This window comes from Mus pahari, chromosome 22 (genome assembly GCF_900095145.1).
Source record: "Mus pahari chromosome 22, PAHARI_EIJ_v1.1, whole genome shotgun sequence".
In the NCBI taxonomy this organism is placed as follows: Eukaryota; Metazoa; Chordata; class Mammalia; order Rodentia; family Muridae; genus Mus; species Mus pahari.
The window spans coordinates 50,128,641-50,145,897 of NC_034611.1; the positions used below are offsets into that span (position 1 = coordinate 50,128,641).

The 17,257-nt window shown below is 37.1% G+C and overlaps 1 protein-coding gene across 2 annotated transcripts in view; it reads left to right on the forward strand.

Moving 5' to 3' along the window:
* Dcaf10 (DDB1 and CUL4 associated factor 10) overlaps window positions 1-17,257 on the forward strand; it is a 35,246-nt gene that overhangs the window by 9,144 nt on the left and 8,845 nt on the right. The window contains exon 3 of one of the 2 annotated variants that reach the window (XM_021222098.1): window positions 8,758-8,955. The exons of the other annotated variant lie outside the window; for it this stretch is intronic. Coding sequence (XP_021077757.1) covers window positions 8,758-8,955 — 198 coding nt within the window. The remainder of the gene's footprint in view (window positions 1-8,757; window positions 8,956-17,257) is intronic. 2 annotated transcript variants of the gene reach the window in all.

Consider the following 17,257-nt stretch of genomic DNA (forward strand, 5'->3'; position numbering starts at 1 on the left):
TTTAAAAATAGTAAAAGTTTTTTTTAAAAAAAAAAAAAAAAAACAGCTGGGCAGTGGTGGTGCACGCCTTTAATCCCAGCACTTGGGAGGCAGAAGCTGGTGGATTTCTAAGTTTGAGGCCAGCCTGGTCTACAGAGTGAGTTTCAGGACAGCCAGGGCTACACAGAGAAACCCTGTCTTGAGAAACCAGAGAGAGAGAGAGAGAGAGAGAGAGAGAGAGAGAGAGAGAGAAGAGAAGAGAGAGGAGAGAGAGAAGTGTTAAAAAGCTAGTAATGTTAGAGGCCAGTTACATGTGGAAATATGATAAATAAACTGGCAGAGGGTTTCTTCTCAGTTGATATGAGAAAAAAAAAGATGGAGCATATTTGATAAGACAAAGCCATGTACCTTATTATGTCAAGTAAATATAATCTAGACTGAAGAATTTTAATTAGGTGGAATGTTCACTGTAACTGTTAATAGTGCAGAAAATGTAATTCTGAGGAGTTTTGTTTTAGTTTTGCATTTGATACATTTAAAACAAAACTAAACTGAAAGCAGTAAGCTAGGTCCAGCAGTGTGTGCTATAGACTCAGCTACTTAGGAAGCTAAGTTGAAAGATCACTTAAAGCCCAGAGATCTAGGGACCATACAGACCTCATCTACAGACAGAAAAGTGCTTGAGAGATGTTGCCTAGTGATCAGTGCTTGCCTAGCACATAGCCTGTGGAAGGCCCTGGGTTTTACTGACAGCATTGTATCCGAAACAACAACAGAATGACGGGAAGACCATTTGGCTTTATACAATGGCAATGGTTTATGTGTGGAAACTTTGTAGTATGATATAATAAGGCCCACATCATGTTTAGAAAGTAGAAATACTAAGCAATTTTAGATATTTTTTAGATTGATACATAGTTAAATGTGTACATTTTTTAAAATTTAAAGGAATAATAACTAAAATCTTGTAAATATAGTTTATAACTTTCAGATCACCAGAAAGGAAGGACATGTGGCCAGTTCAGTATAAGTAGGAAAACTTAAATTTTTTTGTTGTTGTTGTATTTTAATTTAAAGCAAAGGAAGGATAAGAAATAGAAGTCCCAAATAAAGATTGTTCACAGAAAACATACATAAATTGATATTAATGAAAAGACATTCTGGAGCTGAGCATGATGGTGCCTTTAATCCTACCACATGGGAGGTAGAGGCAGGAGGATCGATCTCAGAGTTCGAGGCCAGCCTGGTCTATATAACGAGTTCCAGGACAGCCATGGCTACACAACGAGACTCTGTCTCAAAAACACAAAACAACAACAAAAAGACAATCTGCAATTTGAATGAGAAAAGGAATTATAACTTACATTTATGTGTATGTATATATGTATATATTTTTAACAGTGGCAAAGAAAATAAATGAGAAAGCTAAGATTAGTGATTATCAATTTTAGATAGATAAAAAAGCAAAGCAAAGGCAAAATAGTAAAATGTAATAGTATTTGTCATAAAAGGAAAACCCAAGATAATCATAAGCTTTGTATGTACCTTAAACTCAGCCCTGACATCACAAAGCAAAAGCAAAGGGGCAAGTCCACAGTGATGATGACATTTGATGGCTGAGTACAAAACGAGTCAGTGTAAGCCAAGCTGTTGAAGAACTAAGAAAGCATAGTTAAAATGTCCTGAATAACATTTCTAATAAAACAATTATATATGCTGAGTAAAGTAATTATATACCTGTTTGGACATTTTAATACAGAGAATAATGAACAGGAAAGAAAGGAACTTTGGGCTGCAAAGGAAGTAGAAGCATGAACAATTAGAGGTAACAGGTTTCAACATTTACCTTGTAAGATCTGTTGGTGACCTTTGTGACCCTGAGCTTTGGTTTGATAGAACTGAGTACAGGGGACAGGAGACTTGATTCTATGGTCCATTCCATATAAAGGTTCTTAAAAGATTGTGAAATCTAAAATCCAAAAGATCTCACTTTCAACATAAAGGTGACCTAGAAATAAACCTCTCTAAATCTAGACAACTATCCAGGAAATGGTTTACCACAAACCAGTCCTCATACATGCTAACACAGACCAACACCCCAACAACTGTAAGTTAAATCCAGATTGTAAGGACTTTCCAAATTAACTATAAACAAAAATATGTAAGTCAGCCAGGTATGGTGGCACACAACTTTTATTCCCAGCACTCCAGAGGCAGAGTTAGTCAGATCTCTGAGTTGGAGGTCATTCTGGTCTACATAGTGAGTTCCAGGTTGGCTGGGGCTTCAAAACAAAACAAAAAAGCAAATGCTATCTGAATGGCACATGCTGATAGTATTTGCTAAAGGAGGTGGAGCCAGGAGGATTAGAAGGAGGCTAGCCTGGGCTACACATTTAAACAAGACAAAACCAGGCATGGTAGTGTACACCTTTAGTCCTAGCACTTGGAAGGCATCTCTGAGTTCAAGGCTACAAAGTGGGTTCCAGGACAGCCAGGGATACACAGAAATGCCCTGTCTCAGGAAAATAAACAATGAAAATACCCACAAACATGTAAGTCCTCCCTTAAATAAACTCAGTACCATACTCACCCCAAATTAGTCTTTTAATTCAGTGACTTTTGACCAAGATACATACCATCAGAGGTTTTCATAAAACTGAATTTGAACATTTTTGTTGAGTAGTCTGGCATTAACAGCTGAAGTTGTTTTGAAGAAGACTAAAGTATAGGAGTACTAACAACCTTCCTGATATGAAATACAGCACTAGAGCATGTGACAGTGGGATGGAGTCCATCACTCAGAAGCAACCCTGGGAAATATGAATACTACCTAAGGGCTAAAGCAGTGCAGATCTGGGGAAAGAAAATGGAAAAGGGGAAATTGATTAAATACATGAAAAATAAAACAAAATCAATCCTTCTCACACTGTGGCTAAAAATAACTTTCATTTAAACCTAACTATGAAAGCAACCCTTTAAAGTTTCAGGAGAAAGTAGAGAATATTTATACCTCAGTGTGAGAAATTATTTTTAAGACACTAAAAGCATAAACTTAAAGATTGGTGAGCTGAACCAAGTAAAAAATAATGTCATTGCAGTTGTGTTATAGAAACTCCAACAATATGGGAAGATACAGGCTGAGAGAAGACACTTCCAGTCAGGACCAGAAGGATCTTGAATATGTTAACCCTTCTAACAGAATCACATGAGCATTAAACAAGCTCATCAGTTGTCAGTGAAGAAGTACAAGTGTTGGCAGCACTGAGAAGTAGGGACCCTGAGGTAGACTGATAGAGTCTAATAGGTAACATGGTTTTCAAACAGTCCAGCAATGCCTGGTAAAATTAAAGACCATTGCAATTAAAAAATTTAATCCATAACCACGTGAATTAGATGCATGAAGAAGGAAAGATTCATTATAGCATTGGAGTAATAAAAAGGAGAACTTGACAGTCTGTTAAGAGGAAAGATAAATCTTAGTCTCAATGGAATACTATACATCAGTTAAATGAACCAAAAATATCCCAGAAGTGTAAGGATGAGACAGAAAGGCAAACTGTAGAATGAGCTCTATGGTGTGATACCATTTATATAAAAATTTAAACTTCATAAACATAAGCTCGATGAAAGCATGCATTTGCTCTGTTTTCTCTTAGCACCTGGGACTGTGCCTTGTACATGGTGCTTGCTAAATATTTTCAGAGAAAATTGGATACAAACCGTATGAAAAATGGTGATATACATATTATTACTTTATGGTATTAAACACGTGCATGGGGAATGACAAATTTTGGATAGTGGTTCCCTCTGGAGAGGGAGGGAGGGAGGGGAAGGGACGTGGGGAGGGACTCATGAAATACTTCAAATATGTTTGTATTTTCAGACAACTCTGAAAGATAATGAAATGTTAAAATTTGATAAAGCTGGGTGGTGGGTATCACAGGTGTTCGTTATATTTGTTCTAATCGTCTCTATTTCTAATATTTTACAATTAAAATTTTTTATATCTCAAAAAGAATAGACTTGTGTCAAGTTGGTTTGCCCCACTCAAAATGACCTTGACTAACCTGTTTGAATTTTTTTTATCAATGTCAGCTCTCATGTGCCGCTATCAGTGTGCTGCCACAGCACTATGCCTACAAACTTGAACCTACTCCTTTTGATTTGTTGACTAGAAAAATGGATTTTGAAGTTTATTTAGAAGCACAAGTAACTTAAGAGGTTAAGAATCTGAGGTCTCTGGGTGCATGAACTTAATTATGCACTGCTTGATAATACTAACTTCCATTTCTTGAGTTCTTACTGTGTGTCAGAAACCTGTAAATATGATAAATTGTTTAATATTTTTTAATTTTTGGTGAGTAGAGGACAAGGTGCTTTTACTGCCAAGCCTGACAGCCTGAGTTTAAACACTTGAACCCACATGGTAGAAGGAGAGAATCAACTCCACAAAGTTGACTCTGACCTTTACATGTGCATCCAAGAGTGAGTGTACACACACACATACACACACACACACAGAGTAAAATTTTTTACATATGTTTTTTGAGGTAGGGTCTTTCCACTCAGGCCAGGCTGGCCTTAAACTCACTATATCATACTGGCTGGTCTTGAACTTGTCCTTCTGCCTCAACGTGTCTAATGTTTATCATGTTGTTGTGTAAGATAGATGTCATATCTATTTTAAGGAATATGGAAACTCTAACAAGGCTTTATATTCAGGAAGTAGTAGAAATGGAATCATACATGGCCCCATGAGACTGCCTCAGGCACAGCTGTCCACAGGTGGGGCATAGCTGTCCACAAGTGGGGCATACATTTTCTGGTTTCATTCTGGGTAGTCATTTTGTATATTCTTGGTAATGTCTTTTAGTTTGTGTTGTAGTTTTGTGAATTGTTAATCTTGTGAAATAATAATGATAGCTGAAAATATTTTCTGTTCATGTTTTAGAAAAAAAATGTTTAATTTAAATTCATCTGTTATATAGGCTTATTTCTTAAGATTTACTTATTTTTAGTTTATGTGCATTGGTGTTTTTGCCTACATGTATGTCTGTGGTGGTGTCAAATCCCCTAGAATTGGAGCTTCAGACAGTTGTGAGCTGTCACGTGGGTGCTGGGAATTGAACCTGGGTCCTCCAAAAGAGTAGCCAATCCTCTTAATGACTGAGCCATCTCTCCAGCCCCTAGGCTTACTTCTTATTCATGAGAACTTTATATTTAGATGTAAGAATCCGTGTAACAGATTATAATATATTATGTGTAATTCCATAAAATCCTGAAAGTGATTTTGGAGAATTGGTCAAGATACATATAAATCATTGGCAATAGAGGATCTGAGAGAGAAAAATCTCAGAAAAACAAAGTGATAGAAGTAATGATAGAGACACTTAGAATTTTGTGAATATCTTACTTGCTCTTGTGAGATAGTTGATGAAATCTGAGGATTTATGGAAAAGTGATTTTTTTTATTATAGTACAAAACTCAAAATAAAATGAGGATATCATATCCGATTATAATTTCATTGCAAAGATTATACCAAAAGACAACAACAACAAAAAGATTCAATCCATTCTAAGAATTTGCATATAGCTAAATAAATGGAGAAAAATTTCTTTTTGTGATTTTTTTAGTTTGAATCTTTAAAATTATACAACACTATTTTGACTTGGACAGTGAAATGTAGGTTCTAAAGAATTCACTTTTAGTTGCTTTTATCCTTTGCCACTTTTCCTCCACTAGAGAGCTGAGCTCCTAGACAGAGGTCCTCCCAGAGCTTTTACACCAACTTAGAGATGTGTGGAAACAGTTGAGAGGTTCTGATTCAGACACAGAGTTCAGTGTTTATGCAAGAGGAGCTCCTATTTGTCAGAGAATATAGGGTTAGAAACATTTCACAACTATTCTTTTTCTAAGACCGTGTCTCATTGTAGTCCTGGCTGGCTTAGAACTTACTGTATGGTCACAGATGACGTTGAACTTCTGACTCTCCTACTTCTACATCACACGCACATGCCAGGATTCCAGACCCAGAGCTTCGTGTGTATTGGGCAAATAACTCTTACCAACTGAGCTAGCCCAGCAGTTTACACCTTTCTAGGCCATTCTAAGTTTTAATTGGAGAAGAATGGGCCACATATCTAAGGACTTATCTAATACTTTACATTCCGTACATGTACATATTTTGAGATGAAAATTGCTATAGGTGGTATCTTCTTCTACACTCCACTCTTACTATTGTATGGTTTATTCTCTTTACCAATATAAAAAATTTGAGTTAGTGATAAAGGAATGAACACAGTGAAAGTATTGAATTTTTCATTAAAGTAAACTGAATTCAAAATTATTAGCTTCTACTCCAAGATTCTTTGTATATTTTGAATATTAAAATATCCTTTATGCAATAATTACTTTTTAGTTATTTTATTAACAAATACTGAAAAGCTGATTTCCTTTCTCTTACTTTTAAAATAAAACACCCAAATTTGGGGAACTAGTCATCTAAATGATCTTCCTAAAACACTATGTAATCATCTCTCTTCCTTAAAGCCCTGCAAGTGGCTGGGAAGCTGGTACACACCTTTAATCCTAGCACTGGGGAAGAAGAGGCAGCTTGGCAGGAGGATCTTGGTGAATTCCAGGCCAGCATGCTCTACATAATGAATTTGAGGTCAACTAGGGCTACATAGTGAGATCCTCTTCAGAGGAGGTAGGGATGGAGGAAGAGAGAAGAAAAGCCATTGGGGATCACTGGAATGAGTCAGTGATAAGTCCCCCCTTTGTCTCCTTGCCAACATATAACAGTCTTTTATATAGCTGTATGTTTTTTTAAGCTCTTGGGAGTTCCTATTCATTTTCAGTCAGCACTCATTGTACTCTTTCCTAACCACCCTCTTGGCTTATTTCACATAATTATTTTATGTAACAATATGTTTTTGTCTTCTGGGTAATGAACTCCTTTAATTCATTCATTTAATAAATATCTCCTGATGAAACTGGAGATGTAGCTTAGTTGGTAAAGTGCTTCCTTTGCATGCATCAAATCCTGGGTTTGATCTTCAACACCATACAAACTGGGCATGGTGGCCCTCTCCTGTGGCAAGATAAGTTCAATGTTGTCTTCAGCTACATCTCAAGTTTGAGGCCAACCTGGGCTATATGATACCTTGTTTCTATGATACCTTGTCTCTAAGTAAATTAAATAAATAAATGAATGAATGGAGCAAGCAAGCAAGTGCATGTACTTGGCACTGCAGCTTTAATCATGTGGTAGTAGGTTCTTTCTCCTGTCTTCAAGGAGTTTATAGCCTTATAAAGTTGCTCCTTAGCAGAGGCCAGCCTGGTCTACAGAGTGAGTTCCAGGTCATCCAGGGCTACACAGAGAAACATTGTCTCAAAAACTAGAACCAAAACCAAGAAGGAATATATAGAACTAGTGTTGGGAAAATAGGTTAGAGATAAAGTGCGTACATAGGACTCTCAGTTCAGATCTCAGCATCCACAGAAAACTGGCTCAGAAGCATTCATGTAGAACCCCATTCTAGCAGGCGTGGGAAGCTTCAGGGTCAGTCAAGAGACCCTACCTGAAAAAAGAAGGTGAAGAACAACATAGGAAGACAACCCCTGATCCCACAAGCGAGAACATGTGCATACACAAATACAGTACGCATGCACCCAAAATTATAGAGTGCTTGGGGGAGCTTTAGAAAAGTTATAAACCACCCTAGCCTAGATAGTGAGGGAAGGCTTCCTGGAGGAAATGACAGCTAAATATTAAACAGTAAACAAAATTAAGGAAGAAGGTGGACCTAGAATTAAAGCCATGATAAGGCTATAACCATACTGCTCTGAGTGTGCTAGGCAAGTCACATGTAGAGCTGCAGAGCAGGGGCCAGGCCTGGCTACTTGGGTGGGAGATAGCCTGGGGTACCAGGTGCTGTGTGCTTAGAGAAAAGAAAAGAAATGCAGTGATAAAACTTAGGAAGGTTGTTTGTGGATATTGGTGTTTATCTTGGAAAGAATTATATATAATTTTATGTTGGAAGAAGCTCCAGAGTTTCTTTCTTTTACTGGAGACTAGGAAGTTATTTGTAACCATATTTGCGAAAGAGACTATTAAATTAAACAGAAACAAAAGTGTGAGTGGTCAGTTATAAATGTTTGTATAAGATAGATTGTTACTAAGGATTGGAAATTAGTGAAAATGATAAAAATCTATATTATAATCTAAGTCTGTCTTACAGTTGTGACTAATAAAATGTTATTGTGGGAGATTATTTGGGGAATGCCTTTGAATTAATAGATTTAAACGACAGTGATTTGAATTGCAAGTTTTATATGTAAATCTGTTGTAAGTAGGAAGAGACATGACATGTAGCAGATCTCTTTCATTAGAATCCTTTACCTAATACAACATCCCCTAAGCAGTCAAGGCCTTAAAATCTGTTGCCTATTTAGCTTTCCCTTTTCACTTCCTGGGCAGATTCTGGAGTTCTTTCCTTTTTATCAACTGTGCTCTAAACAGCTATTCACAATTTCTAGTTTCAAATAAAATTAACAGTGACATGGGCCAGTTACGGTATCTCTCTTAATTATCGTCAGCAGCTGGCAGTATGGCTGTACAGACAAGGGGTACAGTCCGTTGTGTCAGAATGGCTGGGGTTATACAGGGAGGTTGCAGTGTTTTGTTTCCTGATAGTAATATAGAGATTGTTCTAAAGTCATATTTTCTTTCAGTAGAGATTAAATGAACCAGTTTTTCTTTTCTGCTTTTGTAGATTTCTTGATAACCGGCTCTTTGCTACCTGCTCTGATGATACCACAATAGCACTATGGGATCTGAGGAAATTGAACACCAAAGTATGCACTTTACATGGTCACACTAGCTGGGTGAAGAACATCGAATATGATACTAATACAAGACTCTTAGTAACATCAGGATTTGATGGAAATGTCATTATTTGGGACACTAACAGGTTTGTAAGTAGGAGACCATGTTAGGAATATAATACTGTAAAACTTTATATTTTCTCTTTAAAAGATGGGGAACAAGTTCAGTATTCTGCTCTAGAGTGGGGGAGTGGGGTGTCAAAAAATTAGCTTGGTGGGGGGGGGAAACAATCAAAAAGTGACCCCTAGGCTGAGGGCACAGCTCAGCTGATTGAGCACTTGCATAGCATGCATGAAGCCAGGCGTTTGCTCCTCAGTACAGCAAAGCTAGACATGGTGATGGAAGCATGTGAGCCCAGCACACCAGAGATACACACAGAAAGATCAAAAGCTAAGGTCATTCTTGGTTCCATAGCAACTGGGAGGGAAGCCAGGCTATAATGAGATACTCTTGTCTCAGAAAAAAAGAAAGAAAAAAGCGATGGTGGTGTTCGATGCCTTTTATCCCAACACTCAGGGAGGCAGAGGCAGGTGGATCTCTGTGAGTTTGAGGCCAGCCTGGTCTCCAGAGTGAGTCCCAGGACAACCAGGGTTATGCAGAAAAACCCTGTCCTTTTTTTTTTTTTTTTAAGAAGAAAAAGAAACAAAACAAAAAATCCAAACAAGCAAACCATGGTTCCTTCTTTCATTACACTTAGTGATGTATTAGAACTAGAGATTTTGGAGCTAAGAGTATGTATAGCTCAATGGCAGGGTGCTTTGCTAAGCCGTGTGGGCCCACTACTGTGAAAGTAAAGAAGATGGAATTTATATGGGCAGGAGACCAAGGGATTTATCTAAAAAAGAAAACTGGTTTAAAAATGAATTTCCTAAGTGTAGGGGAAATATTTTTATTTCTTATGTGAAACAAAAATATTTCTCACTCTTTGATCCTTTGGTCCTAAATGTACTTATTTTGTAATTTTTAAAGTTTATTTTCATGCATTTTTTTTAAAAGATCAGTTGTCCCTTGGAATAATTCTAATCTAGAAGCAGTTTAGAAATAATGCATGGGATCTTTTGGGTTGTCTCTGGGTTTGGATCATCTGTGGAAGGAGGATAGCTGCTGGCACCAGTTTGGCCTGGACCATAGTTTCTCAGTGTCCTGTAGTACACAGCACAATTTATATAGTGCTTCAGTTGTGAAACATTGCAAGAAAATGTTTCCTTATGGAGAAATTGTTTGCAGAGTTGACGCTTGGGAAATACTTAAAGTATGCCTTTTGCTAACTATGTTGTAGTGAACTGTTAAATAGTTGACATATTAGAGCTTTCAAATCTTATGTTCAAAAGGAGATATTCTTAGTAGTTTAAAACAATTCTAGGTACACCCAATAATTTGAATGAAGAACAGAGTTATTGTCTTTCAGCAAATAGAAACAACATACCTTTTAAAATGTAGACAAAAATGCAAGGGAGTGAAGTGGGGTGGGGTGGGGTATTAAGTTAGGAAGAAAAGTTGAGCAGGGATGTAACTAATAATTTCCAAGTTAGAAGAGTGAAAACTTCATCAATCAGCCCAATAGAAGCATCAAAGTGGGAAGATAGAGTCATTTAAAAAGCAAGTATGATCCCTGTACTTGGGAATCTGAGGCAGGAGGAATTGAAGGCTAGCTGCAACCCTTTGTTTCAGAAAAACAAAAACAAGCTGGGTCTGTAATCCTAGCTACTTGGAATTTTTAGGCAAAAAAAAAAAAAAAGGCTGTAAATTCAAGGCTAATAGGCAATTTGGTAAGACCTTGTCTCAAAATACTGTAATAAAAGGGCCAATGATTGTGGCTCAGTGGCAGAATACCTGCCTGGCATGTGTGAAGTCTTAAGTTTAGTCTTTAACAGTAAAGTAGCCAGTTAAAAGATAGTGGTAGATTAAACAGTGAATCAAACTGCCTGTTCTCTAGATGAGCTACATAAAAAACCAAAGCCAGTAAATAGAATAGGGGGCGAAAAAACCACAGATAACTATTCATCAGAAGAAAATAGTTATAGCCACATAAATAGCAGACAAAAAAGAAATATAAGGCAAGAAGCATTATAATCAATAAAGAGGTACTATATTAAAAGGCTAGTTTTACAAGAATATAATTGAATTCTTATATGTGCCTAAAAATAAAACTCACCATTGAAGTAAAACTTGACAAAATTACAAGAAAAAAAATTGGAAGAATTACAAGGGGAAAGCAAGGAATTATTTGAAAAATCAGGTCCATTCTTTCATTTTTCTAACAAATAAGGCAGACCTTTAAAAAGGCCAGGGAGATGGATAAGTAGATAAGACATTTGTTCTGTATGCTGGAGGCCTGAGGTTCATCCCTAGAACCTACATAAATGGAAGAGAGAACAGACACCACAGAGTCCTCGGACCTTTACACACATGCCATAATACACTCCCCTTCTCTCTCTGTCTCTCCCTCTGTCTCTCTCTCTCTCTGTCTCTCTTGCGCACGCGCGCGCGCACACACACACACACACACACACACCATGCTTTTTTTTTTTTTTTTTAAAGACTTTAAAATTGAGTAAGGCTTTGGAAGATTTAAAAGTATGACTTTTTTTTTTATAATTCAGTTCCCCCAAACAATAAATATTTCACTTCAAACAGACCTGGAACCAATTAAAGAAATAAACAACAATAACTGTGCATTAAACAACACAGTAGGTACGAAACGCTGTCACACAAACTGTTTTCTCTGAACTCAGTCCAGTTAACACAGTTACTAGAAGTTTCTACATTTACATTTCCACATTGTGATTCTAGCATTTGATAGTTGAGGCAGGAGGAGGATGAGACTGATGCTGGACTGGCTACATATAGTGAGATCCATCTGGGAGGAAGAAAGGGATACATACAGACACATACAGACAGGCCCAGGGGTAGTGAGATTACAAGACTGAAAGTTCATGAACTTAAGGAAATTGAAGGAGGTGGGGGAGAAACTTAGTAAAAGTAGATGTATAGAAATAATAAAAAAATAGAAATGCAAACTCAGTATTGAAAATGAAAATACAGGGCTAGAGAGAAGACTCAGTGGTTAAGTGCTCTTCCACAGGACCAGGGTTCAATTCCCAGCACCCACATGTCAGCTCACAACTGTCTAACTGCAGCTCAGGGGAATCTGCCACTCTTATACAAAACACCAATGCACATTAAAAAGGAGAAGGAGGAAAGGGAAAAGGAGGAGGAGGAGGAGGAAGAATATGATAAGACAAGCATAATAATACACAACCTTTTCTCAGCAATTGGGAGGCAGAAGCAGATGGATCTCTGAGTTCAAGACCAGCCTGGTCTATATATTGAGTTCCAGGATAGCCAGAGCTACATAGTGAGAGGCTGTCTCGAAAACAAACAGAAATATAATAAAAAATTTAAAAGTCCATTCTTTGAAAAAGCTAATCAAACAGAGAGGGCAAGAGTCATCAAAGGAAGAAAGAAAGAGAGAAGACAGAGCTAGCAATGAGAAAGGAGATACGATTAAAATATGAACTCGATGTAGTAACACAGCTGCCATCCCAGCACTGAGCCTGAGACAGGAAGATCGTAGGGCTGGGTCGGACTGCGCAGTGGAACTGTGTCTCAACACGGCACCACTCTGGCCAGTGAAATGGCTCAGTAAATAAAGGCTCTTCCCACCAAACCTGAGAACCTGAGGGAATCTCCACCCCCGGGCTCACATTATAGAAAGTGAGATCCTACCTCCAAAAGCTGTCCTCTGACCTCCACTTGTGTACATGTACCCACACATACAAGCATATAAAATAAATAAATATAATTTCCAAGCTAAAAAAGTCAGCAACAACACATTTATACCAATATACTTTAAAACTTTGATGAAATAGCCATCTTGTTCAATATATATTAGAAGCTACATATGTGGCACATTCTCCCGTAGTCCTAGTGTTTGGAAGATTAAAGCAGGATTACAGAGTATTCCAGACCAGCATGAACTACAAGGTGAGACCCTGTCTAAATCAAATGAAAATAAACAATCAAAAAAGCCCCAACAATAACATCAACAAAGCAGCACTTCTTACCAAGTCCAATATTTGACTAACGTGCCCTCTTAGAAAATTCAACTTCCTTGGTCCTCAGATACATAGCTGTACTAGGTTCTAGGTTTGATCCCCAGCACACACATATAGTAAACTTACTAATTAATAAATATTGGTGCTCTAAATCATACTCTGCACCTTCTGTTACCCACTCTTCCTCCTCTCGATCACCCCATGATCTAGTAGCAGAAGCCCCTATACAGTAGTATCATCCAGGGACCCACTCCACTCACATCTATTCTGACTGTCCAGTGTTTATACAGTAATGAACATTATTTTTGCTATGACCATTACAAAAAAAATTTGGGGCCTGAGAAGTGGCTCAGTGGTTAAGAGCTTTTACTCTCTTTCAAAGAACTTCTAACACCTACAATGGACAGCTTAAAATGGCATACAACTGCAGCTTCAGGGGGATCAGAGGGGGACCTTTGGGCCTTCATTGGCACCTGCACTTACAGCAGCGTACATACACAGGGCATAATATATATGTATAATTTTAAAAAATCTTAACTAAATGATAATTAAAACTTATCTACTAAATGTTTTAAATAAATTAAAACTTATCTACTTATAAAAAAGCAGCACAGATGGTTTTATAGATGACTTTTACCAAATATTCTAAATAACATTTGGATGAAATTGGTCAGGTTCTAGAAAAGGGATTTGTACCTCATGTATAAAAGCTATTGTAGTATGACTTGGGTAGCCAAACCTAACAAAGATAATGTTAGAAGGAAAAAAGAAAATCCAGTATGCAATCTGAATACTGATAACAAATATTCCAAATAAAAAATTAAATCTAAAAGATATTACTCAAAATTATCAAAATCAAGTTGCTTTTAGTCTAAAAAAATGAATAGTTATCCTATTAATTATACTAACATAAGCAAGATATGTTTATGATTCTATTTTATAAAATTTAATATTTAGTCATAATTGAAAGCAAAATAGGCCTGGCAGTGGTGGCAGATGCCTTTAATCCCATTATTTGGGAGGCAGAGGCAGGCAGATTTCTGAGTTTGAGGCCAGTCTGGTATACAGGGTGAGTTCCAGGACTGCCAGGGCTGTACAGTGAAAGCAAAACAGTATCTCACCAACAACCTAACAAAAATTGAAATAGTGACATATGTCAACTGAAGCAGGAGAATCATAAGTTAGAGGCTAGCCTGTGCTACCCAGCAAGGCCTTGTCTCAAAAGCAAACAAAATCTGGTTAAATAAAAGGTACTTAGAAACTAAAGGATCGAAGGGAGTAGTGTGAACATCTTTTGGCAACTAGACAGTTTCAGGTAAGCAGATACCAAAAGCACAGACTGCTACAAACTAGACAGTTCACTTAGGTAAGCAGATACCAAGAGCATAGACTACTGGAGTCGACTCACCAATAAACTTTTAAAATGTAGACATCCAGACTTGTTGGAGGTAAGGCTCAAATAACTTTACTAATGAATTTTACCAGCCAGAAAGTAGAACACTTCCCAAACCAAACCTTGGAGGAGCTGGGAGAGGGGAAGATATAATCAAAATAGATTATATGGGGCTGGTGAAATGGCTCAGCTGGTTAGAGCACTGAATGCTCTTCTGAAGGTCCTGAGTTCAAATCCCAGCAATTACATGGTGGCTCACAACCATCTGTAATGAGATCTAATGTCCTCTTCTGATATGTCTGAAGACAAATACAGTGTACATAGATATAATAATAAATCTTTTAAAAAATAGATTATATGAAGCTCTCAAATAACAAACCCTTTCAGACTAGCCATCACAGTCTAGTATTACCCTAACACCAAAAGCAGATAAACTTCTACTGACTGATAATCCCTCAGCCATTACCAGGGTGGGAGGAAGATGCAGTGCGGGAAGAGTAATCAGGATGCATTATATACATGGATGGAATTGTCAGAAAAGTTCATTTTAAAACTTCAATAAAGCAATAGAAAATCAAATTTAACAATATATATAAAGGATTATACAACTTTTTGTGGTCTAAGTAGAATAAAAGGCACTTCCTGTGATAACACCTGAGAAAAACCTGTCATACATACTTAATGTTGAAAGCCTGAAGGCCCCATAAGATTGAGCAGAGCTGCCACCACATTTATCCATATTGTAGAAGAACAGCATGGCTGCAGAGGTGCAGACATCCAGCCTGGAGAGAAGTGCTTCCACTGAAAAGATCTACGCTCTGTGGAGGAGATCTGAGGAGTCCACAAAATCCCTAGAACCAATTTCAGCAAGCCTATAAGATAGAAGATTAATACACAAAGCCCAGTTATATTTTTCTTAAAGATTTATTTTATGTATGTGAGTGCACTGTTTCTCTCTTCAGATGCATAAGAAGACGACGTTGGATTCCATTACAGATGGTTGTGAGCCACCATGTGGTTGTTGGGACTTGAACTCAGGACCTCTGGAAGAGCAGTTAGTACTCTTAACCACTGAGCCATTTCTCTAGCATGCCCAGTTACATTTTTATATGTGAGCAAATATATGAGTAATTAATATACGAAATCCAATCACATTTCTATTGACAAGCAAGTATACAAAATTAACATACAAAACCCAATTGTATTTCTACCCTTGAGCAGATACATAAGACAAATACACAAAACCTAATTATATTTTTATATATGAGCAGAAACAATCCAAAGATGAATAAAAAAGTATTTCCATCTCAAAATGGCATCAGAAAAAATAAGATACTTGGGAATAAGTTTAACAAAAGTAAAAAATTTGGGCTAAGAGTATATAGGTCAGCAAGAGAGCACTGCCTGTTGTTCATGATACCTTGGGTTTAGTTCCCTAACACAGAAAAAAATATACTATTTATATATGTGTACACATATGTGTGACATGTGCATGATTGGTGCAGGCAAAGCTAAACTATTACTGAAAGAAATGAATAGAGAGACACTACATGCTTATGGATAAAAAGACTCAATATTATTAATAACAATAATAAAGTGGGAAACTAGAACTCATTATTAGAAGCATCATTATTAGAATTCATTTTCCTGGAATTAATAGTTTGCCAGCTTGTTTTGTTTCATGATTGTTTTTGTTCGTTGTTTTGTTGAGACAGGATCTCTCCACATAGTCCTGGTTGTCCTGATGCTCTACCCTGTCTCAAGAAACAAAACAAACACCTTTAATCCCAGCACTCAGGAGGCAGAGACAGGTGGATTTTTGAGTTCGAGGCCAGCCTGGTCTACAAAGTGAGTTCCAGGACAGCCAGGGCTATACAGAGAAACCCTGTCTTGAAAAACCAAAAAAAAAAAAAAAAAAAAAAAAAAAAAAAAAAAAAAAAGAAACAAAACAAAATAAAAAGTAGTGTAATTTTTAAAAATATATCATGTAATAATAAAAATGAACCAAATATTGATGTATGTTACAGCAGGGATGAACTCCAAAATATTTTAAGTGAAAAAGAAGCTGAATTCAAAAAACAAAAAGCACTTCTACATGACTATAACTATATAAACTAGGCAAATATAGAGATGAAAAGTAATTTCATGGTTGCCTAGGTGTGCAGGTTGGGATGATTGCTGATGATGGTCAGGAAGACTATTAATATTATGATACTGAAAATGTTGTAAAGCTATATTGTATTGATCAAACAATTCTAAATTTACTCAAAGTCATTTAACATACACTTAAAATGAGTATTATATGTTAATTATTCCTTAAAACTGTATGAAAACCAAATGATTGAAAAGAAGCAGAAATTCATCAAAAGTATACAAAGTATTCATATTTTTTTAAAAAAATATTTATCTATTGTATCTATATGACTACTGAAACTGTCTTCAGACACACCAGAAGAGGGCATCGAATCCTATTACAGATGGTTGTGAGCCACCATGTGGTTGCTGGGAATTGAACTCAGGACCTCTGAAAGAGCAGTCAGTTTTCTTAACCACTGAGCCATCTCTCTAGCCCAAGTACTTTTTTTTTGAGACAACTTTTCTAGCTCAGGCTGGCCTAAAACTCTCATGTAACTGAAAATGACCTTGAACATCTTTCTTATCCTAATACCTCCACCTTCTTAGTTCAGGGTTACAGGTTTGTGCATCAATAGCCAGTTTACATGCTGTGGGGGTCAAACCCAAGGCTCTGTGCATTCTAGACAAGCACTCTGCCAACTGAGCAATAGCTCAGTACTTCAGCAGAGTATTTGGGTATTTTTTTTTTTTTTTTTGAGACAGGATCTCACTTTGTAGACCAGGCTGGCCTCGAACTCAGAAATCTGCCTGCCTCTGCCTCCCGAGTGCTGGGATTAAGGGTGTGCGCCACCATGCCTGGC